Source organism: Barbus barbus (assembly GCF_936440315.1).
Source record: "Barbus barbus genome assembly, chromosome: 25".
Taxonomy (NCBI): Eukaryota; Metazoa; Chordata; class Actinopteri; order Cypriniformes; family Cyprinidae; genus Barbus; species Barbus barbus.
Window position 1 is genome coordinate 13,169,713 of NC_136753.1, and position 11,654 is coordinate 13,181,366.

Genomic DNA, 11,654 nt, shown 5'->3' on the forward strand with positions numbered 1-11,654 from the left:
ACAGTAGAGGCTATATGTGACCCTGGACCACAAAACCAGTCATAATTTTCAATCATAACCAGTCTCTTTTTTCATTTTTTTTTATTGAGATTCATACACCTAAAAGCTGATTAAAAAAGTTTTCCATTGATGTATGGTTTGTTAAGATAGGCCAATATTTGGCCCAGATACAACTAGGCTATATGAAATCTGGAATCTGAGGGTGCAAAAAAAATCTAAATATTGAGAAAAACGCCTTTAAAGTTGTCCAAATTAAGTTCTTAGCAATGCATATTACTAATCAAAAATTAAGTTTAGATATATTTACGGTTATAGGAAAATACATGATACAAAATATCTTCATGAAACTTTACTTAATATCCTAATGATTTTTGACATAAAAGAAAAATCGATAATTTTGACCCATACAATGTATTTATTGTTGGCTATTTCTACAAATATACTTGTGCTACTCATGACTGAGTTTTGTGGTCCAGGGTCACATTTAACTTAAAAACAGAAAATTGGCAAGTAACAGTTATAATAGTGTGTAATAATTTAATGCAATACAGATTGTTTCAAAATAGCTTCAAAGTAGCCAAATAAAGATGAAAGTAATAGAATCAATGATTGTGACATATGTGGGGTTTTCCTCCGGCCGAGGCTCTGCCCTCCAAAGTGATTGTTCTCTGAGGACACCTGTTGTTGACTTCCTTTTGAGCCTTTTAAAAGAAGCAAGATGGATGAGCTGCACAGTGGACTAGATTTCTGTAGGTTTTCCTTTAAGTTTGTTTATTTTGTACATCCAACATTGCTACACTACATTACACCTGCATGCATGCATTTCACTTTACATTACTGATTCCAGACTGCTACATTCTACACTGTTCTTCTTTTTGTTGTAGTTTGATATTGTTAATAAATCTATTTTGGCTTTCTTGTGTGTCTCTGTTTTTGTTGCATCCCTTTTGAGCCACAGGGCATAACAATGATGCAAATGTCATCAAATATGAGACAAATCTAAAGTCTGCTTTAAAGTCCATTTAGTTCAGTTCAGTTCAGTTTAAATGTGTTCATTCGTTTAGCTATAAGCAGCTCTGCAGAAGACAATATTGTTACTCAACTCGAGTTAATTTCGGTTTAATAACTGTCAATATTGCAAAATTCATCACATTTTGAAAAGATAATGATTAAGCACAAAACAGCATAAAAGAAGACATATGCAACAAGTCATTTCAAGTTTTGTTCTAATCCAACAGTGTAAGCAATTTGATAATGCAGTTTTTTAATAGGCTTACAGCATTGTATCCTTCATCTCATGTAAACATAGCCTACATGATGTTAAACATATTTTAATATTTATGTAAAACTTTTTAATGAACAAAAATGTGGGCACCTTTAAATAATTGAGCTAAAAGATCTGACAAGTTTACTCAAATTGCTGGGAGAACTGCAGATACAGTATTCTGGACATGTAGCATAAATTAACTGCATGTAGGAGGTGGGTCCAGGGTTATTTCCCCTTTAACTAATTCTTCTCTTAATTTGAAGATCCTATAGCCCCAAATAAATTTAGGTTACTAGAAAATTTAACAAAACAATAAAGCATAAGAACCAATGAAAGCTAAGGAATCCTTATACATCTAATCAAAAACAGCATATCAGTAACCAATAACTGCATTCATTCCTCAATAACAAACAGAAAACAACACTAAAGTTTCAAATCATTCACACGATATAATTAAATGTGAATATGATACTCTCTTTGTCCAGTTGCATCCAGACGCAAGAGGGGATTATTACCACTTCGAAGTGATTTTCACAGACAAGACTTTGTTGAGCCAGTATTATTTAAAATAATGATAAAAATGTATTTCAAAATTTAAAATTTGTGTAATTTAATAATAATAATTATTATTATTGCAGTAATAAAATAGTATTAATAATTAATTGCTATCATAATCTCAAAATTTAGTTTTAAATGTGTGAAACTTAATTTGCTTATTATTCATTCATTCTTGTCGATCTGAAGACAGAAATTTCTCATACAAAACTTTGAGTTTCCACACAACCACCAGGGGGCGTGATGGACCAGTGCTTGTTTTGCCTGTTTTCCTTAAAATTTCTGGCAGTAACTGTAATGAAACTGTGCCTTGGTCAGTACACGCACGTATATGTTCAACTAATTATTAAAAGATGGTGTAAATGATTTGCATCAACAGACGTTCTTTGTCTAACAAAGTCTGTTTTCCCCTAACAAAGACTTAGAAACGCGTGCCTGTTTTCCACGCTGTCCAATGAATAGCTCCTTCAACGTGACGCCACGCTCAAATCACGTTTTACTCCATCCAATCAGGAGCGGAAGCATCTGAACCCCTCTTTAAAAGTCCGGCCAGAGCAGAAACTGTTTGTTAAAACGATGAGAGACGAACAGGCAGGATTATTTTCTAAAACCCTTTGGAAGTACTGGCACTCCTATAGTGATTATTTCTATTCGTTGATAGGTAAGTTATGTATCTTCATGATTAATCAAAACATCTGCGTTTGTTATGCTTGTCAGTGCATGCCATGATTAAACGATGTTTTTAATAGCGGCTTGTTTTAATTTTAATTCAAGGGTTTAAATGAGTAATTTCATATTTATTAAGTTAAAATGGAGGACTCTACTATTTAATTTTGTATTATCCTTAACGGCTGTGTGTGTCACTTTTGATGCCATCGACGCGAAATGTTGCATCAGTATGCTGTATTATGCCTAGCATTTAAATGGCCTAGGTGAATAGTGCATACATTACGGTTTAATTAGTTCCTTCTGAACGTTTCGTTGTGTGGTCAGTGGTAATGACTTTGATTTCGTTGAATTTCGATGACCATTTCAACACAAGTACGTTAATGAGACGCTCGCTCTTGATAGTCCCATTGTCTGAGTTGTTGCTCAATGGACCCGAGCGGCTCTACCAGCCACGTTGTTTCTGATAATAGGGGGTTTCCTTGATCTATAATATACACATTTTTATTATTTTGAACGTTATGAGATGTGTATTTACAACGATGTCTTCTGTTAGGTTTGATATAGCACCACCATGGCCACTTCAGCCAGTTGCAAGCTGAGCAAAGCTGTGAAACCGCAGTACATGGACCTCCCTCAGGGAGACAAGGTTCAAGCTATGTACATTTGGATTGATGGAACCGGAGAGGGATTGAGATGCAAGACTAGGACTCTAGATTCAGAACCTAAGACCATTGAAGGTAGTTCCTGTGTTCAAGTTTTCATATCTGTCTCTCTTTTTAAATAACAGTTAATTGCAGAAAGAGTGAGGGGTGTTTTTTTTTTTTTTTTTTTTTTTTTTTGCTCTCTGTAGATCTTCCTGAATGGAACTTTGATGGCTCTAGCACCTATCAGTCTGAGGGGTCCAACAGTGACATGTACTTGATCCCACAATCCATGTTCAGAGACCCCTTTAGGAAGGACCCCAACAAACTGGTTCTGTGTGAAGTCCTCAAATACAACCGCAAACCTGCAGGTGTGTACATGTAAAATACCATAATTGATACCAGATGATTATTATACCAGGTGATATCACATTGAATGGAGTGGAGTATACTTCATTTTCCCATTTCTGGGAAATTCATCTTGGACTCCATGACATGGCCATTACACAATACAATTCACAACACGGTACAAACAATCAACTTACACATAATCAAATATATTGAAAAGCTACAGTGTATCGAACAACCACCTCATCTTTGCAATTCTCTATTAAATCTCAGTGCAGTTGGCAAAAATTTCTGTTGCAATATGATTTACATATTGAATGTTGCATTAATGCTTGTGTTTCTCCTTCAGAAACCAACCTTCGTCAGATGTGTAACAAGGTCATGGATATGGTGCAGAACCAGCATCCTTGGTTTGGAATGGAACAAGAGTACACTCTTCTCGGCACAGATGGTCATCCATTTGGTTGGCCCTCCAATGGCTTCCCTGGACCTCAAGGTAGATTTCACCTATGGATACAAGGTTTTTAAATGGCTGAAAAACTTCAGTTTAAGGAAATGAATAGGATTTCTTTGATTAGGTCCATACTACTGTGGTGTGGGAGCTGATAAGGCCTATGGACGAGATGTTGTAGAAGCCCATTATAGAGCCTGTCTGTATGCTGGAGTAAAAATCTGTGGCACCAATGCTGAAGTCATGCCTGCACAGGTATAGTCTTCCGATTGGGAACTTTTAGGAAATTAGTTTTTCAATTGTTTCTGTGTGTTTAACTTGTGTGTCTGTGTATATATATATATATATATATATATTACACACACTCTAGGGTACAATTATAGTGTAATCCACTTTCAAAACTAATTGCTGAAGTTGTCTTGTTCTACAGTGGGAATTCCAAGTTGGCCCTTGTGAGGGCATTGAGATGGGAGACCATTTATGGATTGCCCGCTTCCTCCTGCATAGGGTTTGTGAGGACTTTGGCATTGTGGCCTCTTTCGACCCCAAGCCCATTCCAGGGAACTGGAATGGAGCTGGCTGCCACACCAACTTCAGCACGAAGGAGATGCGTGAGGAAGGGGGTTTGAAGTAAGCGTGTAAACGGAAGCCTAGAGTCTTGTCCCCACACTATAGCAGTGACATGAAATGGTCATTGGTTATGCTAATCAAATTGATTTTCATTTTAGATTCATTGAGGAGTCGATTGAGAGGCTGGCCAAGAGGCACCAGTACCATATTCGTGCCTATGATCCTAAAGGAGGGTTGGACAATGCCAGACGACTGACTGGCCATCACGAGACCTCCAACATCAACGAGTTCTCTGCTGGAGTGGCTAACCGTGGTGCTAGCATCCGAATCCCACGATCTGTGGGCCAGGAAATGAAGGGCTACTTTGAAGACCGTCGTCCCTCAGCCAACTGCGATCCGTACGCAGTCACTGAAGCTGTTGTACGAACATGTCTTCTCAATGAAGAAGGCGAAGAGCCAGTGAAATACAAGTGAAATATTGGACTGAAATTTCATTTTTAGTAATGAAATATCTTACTGATGCCTTATATTTTGAGTTCATTAGTCTGTCTGAAATGTGGGATGACACTTAATGGATCACTTCCCTGTTTGTTGGTTGTAGAAACGCACATTGGGTCAGTTTATGCTACAGTTTTAGCTTTCTCACTGCCAGCATCTTTTTGAATCAAGTTTGTGAATGTAATGATACCAGATTCTGGCAGAAATCCTACATTTCATTAAGACAGATCTTTGCACCTAAGATTAATACTACTTGGCCTTTAAGGCTGTTATGTGTCAAACTCTGATTTGTGCTATCAAACTTAACATGGTTTTTATAAACCAACTGTAGATACTTTTAATGCTTTGTAGTCCGTTTTAGAATTTTATTCACCAGGTTATAAATTATGGTACTGTTTCTCACAGGGACCAAAATGCTTTGTTTATATTGATATGGCTCTGACTGTTCACAGGGTTGTGCATCTTATATTTGCAGCACCATGGTTAAAAAAAAAAAAAAAACACTTGTCTCTTTCATTAAAACTTTTACTAAAATGTTGTTTCTTAGTGTTTTTTTTTTTTTTCTTTTTTCACCCCCTGCCCCAGTCCTTCTGGACCAGTTAGCCAATAGAGTGCTGAACTGATGGTTTTTGTAGGTCAGTCTGGAAGTTTGCATCACCCTGCTTACCTCAAGAAAATTTATAATAGGATTTTTATATTGGTTTTTGGATTCTTGCGGAAAATAAGCTATATAAGCAATTTTTAAAAGTTTTGCTCTCCGTGTGAAACTTGAGTACTTTCTGAAGCCTAAATACAATCACCAGAGATAAAAATGTAGGTGTAGACCAAATGACAGTTGCATGAATTTAACCTCAAGCTTCTGATAACTCTTACAAAAAATAAAGGAATCTAAGTTAACTCCTATGGTCCAAAACAGTTAATAAGCTTTTATTCACATTATGGCCATCTCCGTAGACACATTAAAAATGCCCAAAACACTGCACACTGATGCATTTTGGTATTTCGATGCTTTCCTCAGATCCTGTGTCCCAGTGTGCATACTATCTGCCCTAAATAGTATAGAAAACTACTATCACATAGAATTTAGGATGGATAGTATGCACATTGGGACACAGGCAGAGTGTGTAAGGTATTAAATGAATGACAGGTGTAGGTATAATTAGTCTGTGATACTGGGAGAAACCAAAACGACAACAAAAAAAGCCATTATCTTCTGACAATTCTTTCAGTCTATATAGTAACACAATTCTAAGAATGAGGCTAAAAGCAGACTACTGAGCAGATCACTTCACCTGTTTGGCAATCTCTGTATTCTGATTAGCAACTGCCTTTTTCCAAGACAACTGAAAGCTTTTTTTTTTTTTTTATAAAATGCATTATTTCATGTATTTTATGTTGTGGAATAAAACAAAAAATGTTTATAAAAATAGTTTTTTATTTCAGACATTTAACCAAAAACCCACTGACATCGGGAGATACTTCTTTGGAGATATGAAGGATGCAATACTATAGTTACTCAAGATTAACATGAGATTAATTAAAGTTTTTGGGGGTTTAAAGAGAGGGCTAAATGGAGCCAGAATTGACAAAAACTGGATTGGACTGACAAACAACTGTCAATAAATATGTTTGTGCTGAAACACCATTTTGGATTACTCTACTTAAAATTAACCTTTTTACATTATAAATAAGTGTTCAGTGAAGATTTTCTTTTTTGTGAACCCTGTTGAGACTGTTTTGATATCCAGAAAGACATTTATAGGGTTAAAGAAATCCTTATTTTATTCTGGTGTCTTTCTGCTGAACAGTGTCAACACTTCTCAGAACATAAGGAGATTTACGCTGTTGGGAAATATTAAGGGAAGTCAGATGTTTTTATGTACCTGTATGTTTTAATACCTTTAACCTAATTCCTCGAAATTACTGGTTTAAAACAGTGATGTAAAGCTGAAAGCATGAAAAGCATATGGTTTGTTATGGAAATTATCTACTGTTTTTTGTTGTCTGTATTTACTGTACAGTAGCTATGTGAAGTGTTAAATAACAGGTGTGCACTCCCTAACCTTCACCATGTGAGGACATGTTGTAGTTATACTGAGATGACTATAATTTGGTAGATAAAGCAGAAATACTCTGGCTCTAGACAAAGTGAGTTGATTAAACAAACAAAATGGAAGAAGGTGATTAATGACCCAAACCAAGTGTTCCAATGAAAAGGGCCACAATTGTGAATGTACACAGCTGCACACCACTCAAGTTCTAACCAAATAAAGTTATTTCGCACAAACATGGCAACATTCTGGGAAGACAATGTTTCAACACAATTCACAAAGTAAACCAATGAAAACTACTACAGCCACATGAAAAATGAATAAGGAATTGAATTTTCAGAACTTTAAAATAAAAATGGAACATGATACGCATATAAATATATACATTTATTTTGCTTTGAATTATACTTGCACAACTCTAATGGTGCAATTTTATTTTCAAAAAACATTGACAGATGCCACAGACCTCTCAAAACCAATTTACTGACCATCAGCTGCATATTTTGCTCAAAACTTTATTTACTACTACACTTTATTAGGTACACCTTGCTAGTGCCTTTGCTAGTCGCTTTTGCCTCCAGAACTGCCTTAATTCTCTGTGGCATAGATTCAACAAGATGCTCACAGATTTTGGTACATATTGTCATGACAGCATCGTGCCTTTGCAGTGCATCTATTATGTGAATCTTCCATTCCACCATATCCCAAAGGTGCTCTATTAGATCTGTTGACCGTGAAGGTCATTGGAGTATAGTGAACTCATTGTCATGTTCAGGGAACCAGTTTGAGATGATTTGAGCTTTATAAGAAGGCTTTTATACTGCTACAAGACTATGTTAGTACTAAGCGGCCCAAGTGTGCCAAGAAAATATTCCCCACACCACTACGGCACCATTACCAGCCTGAACTGTTGATACAAAGCAGGATAGATCCTTTTTTTCATGTCATGTTATTTGTCACCCTGCACCACAAAACCAGTCATAACTACCACGGGTATATTTGTAGCAATAGACAACAATAGTCACAATTATCAAAATTAACTATTTTAAATAGTTAAAATTTGACATTAGTCAAAATGATCATTTTTTTATTTTATGCCAAAAATCATTAGGATATTAAGTAAAGATCCATGTCCATGAAGATATTTAGTAAATTTTCTACCATAAATATATCAAAACTTAATTTTTGATTAATAAAATGCATTGCCAAGAACTTCATTTGGACAACTTTAGAGGCGATTTTCTCAGTATTTAGATTTTTTTGCACCCTCATATACCAGATTTTCAAATAGTTTAATCAAAAATTAAGTTTTGATATATTTACGATAGAAAATTTACAAAATATCTTCATGGAACATGATTTTTTTTAAAATTGGGATTTATACATCATCTGAAAGCCGAATAAATAAGTTTTCCATTGATGTATGGTTTGTTAGGATAGGACAATATTTGGTCGTAATAGACATCTATCTGATAGAATGTCATGACATGTCAACTAATTCTCATTAATTTGCAACTACATGTCTACTAACTCTCAGTAGGGTAGGTTTAGGGTTAGTAGAATAAGTTGACGCTTGCAAAGTTTCTCATAGTCAATATTTTGTATTTTGTGGACTCGTCAAAATAAAGTATTAGATGTTATTAAGCAGACAGTCTACTAATACTCTAATGACTGCTAGTTGACATGTAGTTGCAAAGTTACTTACTGTTAGTTAAATGTCTAAAGTGGACTATCGAAATAAATTGTTACCCAAATTGAGACCCTACCATCTGAATGTCACAGCAGAAATTGCTGACAAGATTGGCACCCGGTGTCGGCGCCGATAGCCTCATGGTTAGTGCGTCGACATACTGTGCTCACAGCAACCTGAGTTTGATTCCCGCCTTGAGGTCCTTTGCTGATCCCTCTCCCTTCTCTCCACCCAGTACGTTCCTGTCATCTCTACACTGTCCTCTCAAAAAACAAAAAAAAAGATTGACACCTGGTGTGGTCTTTTGCTGCTGTACTCCATCTGCTTGAAGTGCTGTGCATTTATAGATGCTCTTCTACATACCTCAGTTGTAATGAGTGGTTATTTGAGTTACTGTTACCTTTCTATCAGTTCAGCTTCCATGTGGCCAGCTTCCATGTGGCCAAATACCTCTGGTATTTTCACACACAGAACTGCCACTTACTGGATATTTCTCTTTTTTGGACCATTCTCTCGAAACATTAGAGATTGTGTGTGAAAATCCAAGAAGATCGGCAGTTTTTGAAATACTCAGACCAACCCATCTGGCACCAACAACCGTGCCACCCTCAAAGTCACTTAAATAACTTATCTTTCCCATTCTGATGCTCGTTTTGAACTTCAGCAGATCATCTTGACGATGTCTACATTTAAATGCATTGAGTTGCTGCCACATGATTGTCAGATTAGATATTTGTGTTAACAAACAGGTGTACCTACCTAATAATGTTGCTGGTGAGTGTATATACAGTATATGGGGATATGGGATGGGATAGTGGGAGTGGAATGGGAGAAATTGGAGTGCCCAAAATAACGACGACAGTTCAAGGAAGTCCTGCCTTCCAAATAAATGATCCTACTATCATTCAGCAAGTTATCACTTGTCATCAACCATTAAGTCATTAACCACTTTTACAACGGTTATTGCTGTTGGCAAGCAATTTTGAAATTTCAGTATTTCTCAATTCAGTGATGACCTTATTTTTTCAGGACAAAAGTGTGTTTCATGTCAGGTCAGGGCAAATTGGGACATTCTAGCTGGGGCAAGTTGTCGTGTTAAAAATGTGGTAATTTTGTACAGTTTATTAAAAGTATTTGATCAGTTTTATGTATCATTTTACCCTTTATAATTGATTTACTGTTTCAGTTTTGTTATAAAGCTATAATTCATTGACAATAAAGTATAGTCAGTCTCTGTTCTATAATACTTATTTGTAACTGCAGCAGGCTCGAATTGACTGTACTGTATTGGTCTTATGTTGATATTATATAATGCCCCTAGAAATGTGACTCAGTTCAGCAAGAGCAGCAGAACAAACATGGGCCTCAAGCCTAGATCAGAACAATCTCACCAATCAGTGTTCAGTGTGTTTCATGCTCTGAATGAATTTCAGCACTGATTGGGCTTATTAGAATTCTGATCTCAGTCAGCAACAGAAATACTGACCCATTTGAATTCATCCTCTACCCTGCAGGATTTGAAAGATCATTGCATCCTCTGAGCCTTAGTGTGATATCTCTAATAGGAAGTTGGTGGTTGTGAGTTGATGTGTAAGGGTAATTAAATATTGTGTTCCCTTTTCCACATCCCCTCTCGTGTGCATACATAAACACACACAAAAGAGACAGTGACAGGGCATGGTTGATTGGCTTCATGTGCAAATCACATGCAGCATCAGTGAGAGCCATGTGGCGGAAATACAATTACACCCTTCACCCTTCAACCACGAATGCCATTTACTTGAGCACACACAAACACAAAAAGCAGCCAATTCTCACAGGACAGGGCTGGAACTGGACTTTCAAGAGATGGTAAACATCATGAAAGTAGTAAAACTGTGGAAATAATAATACATAAAGTAAGAGTTTGTGATTTGAGGTGGTTAAAACGCAAAACGTGTGCTCAGTTGCCATGGCAGCCATAGAGCAAAGACAATGTGTGTTTTGTGCAGCTAAGGTGGAGGATGGGGGTGGGGCATTGGTAGTTATGTAACAAATCCGGGTTAGAACATAGAACCCCTGTTAAAACATACATTCCCTTGCTAACAAAGATCTGGTTATCTGCTTCATTGTACCGTCTAAATAAAAATTAGCAAAGGAATTATTCAGAAATCACAGAAAGCTGCCTATCATATAGTACAAACTGGTTATACAAAAGCAGAGTCCATTACCAGTCTACAGGTCACCTAAAATGCAGGTAACGTTATTTGTATTGGGTCCTAAGAATGTCCTTGTACAGACAAATGAATCACCATGCTTAACCTGTTGAGACCTGTTAGCCTAGTCAGATGCCACGTCAAAAGCACACAGCACAACGGATGTCCGTGAAATGACTAAATGTCTACTTATTGCACGTGAAGAGGATCTAATGAAGGCTAAAACAATTTATAACAAACAATATTAAAATAATACATGTTGTCTGACCTTTTGGTATCCTCACCAGTGTTTGTTTGGGTAAAAATGCTGATATGATGCCAAGGACATGGCTGATCGCAGCTGAAAAAGCAGTTTGTTGTGAGAATAAAACAGGACAAAATGTCCTTCAGGCCTTGTAACGTCAGTCCACTGCAGCTGTGCACCATTTATCAGCATGCATTTTGAAGAAAAGAGTCTCTTGTCACATGACAGGGCCATGGCGGTCGAACAGTGGTATGGAAAATGCATGTTATGTGTTATGGTATACTGTGAAAGGGTGATCTGTTGAAGAAGAAAGCACAGAAAGCATGATTTTGCATAAAATGCAGTTATGTGCAACAGTGTTTGTTGGTTCAACAGGGTGATGCATTGTTTTTACAGCTGTATTGCTTCCAGACGGCCTATCAGACCGTCTGGGAGAGACACCAGGAAGATACAGCTGAGTGAAATGAGAATGTTT

At 36.8% G+C, this 11,654-nt stretch overlaps 1 protein-coding gene across 2 annotated transcripts; it reads left to right on the forward strand.

Moving 5' to 3' along the window:
* The first annotated feature begins 2,329 nt into the window (after positions 1 to 2,329).
* Positions 2,330 to 6,421, forward strand: LOC306844567 (glutamine synthetase-like). 2 transcript variants are annotated; one of them, XR_013781925.1, is made up of 8 exons: positions 2,330 to 2,483; positions 3,045 to 3,228; positions 3,342 to 3,503; positions 3,830 to 3,976; positions 4,059 to 4,186; positions 4,362 to 4,561; positions 4,660 to 5,949; positions 6,096 to 6,420. XR_013781925.1 is itself a non-coding variant. In XM_079376795.1 (7 exons), the coding sequence occupies exons 2-7, from the start codon at positions 3,063 to 3,065 to the stop codon at positions 4,973 to 4,975; spliced, it is 1,119 nt and encodes a 372-aa protein (XP_079232921.1). In that variant the 5' UTR covers positions 2,330 to 2,483; positions 3,045 to 3,062; the 3' UTR covers positions 4,976 to 6,421. The 2 variants fall into 2 exon arrangements, 1 of the variants encoding a protein (XP_079232921.1); XM_079376795.1 differs by having other exon boundaries at positions 4,660 to 6,421.
* The last annotated feature ends 5,233 nt before the right edge of the window (positions 6,422 to 11,654 follow it).

Bases quoted from the DNA above. Each gene is read 5' to 3' on its own strand.
- LOC306844567 (XM_079376795.1), top strand. From the start codon at position 3,063: ATGGCCACTTCAGCCAGTTGCAAGCTGAGCAAAGCTGTGAAACCGCAG. The intron at 3,977-4,058 runs GTAGATTTCACC...TTCTTTGATTAG, and splicing joins TGGCTTCCCTGGACCTCAAG to GTCCATACTACTGTGGTGTG. The intron at 4,562-4,659 runs GTAAGCGTGTAA...TTTTCATTTTAG, and splicing joins CGTGAGGAAGGGGGTTTGAA to ATTCATTGAGGAGTCGATTG.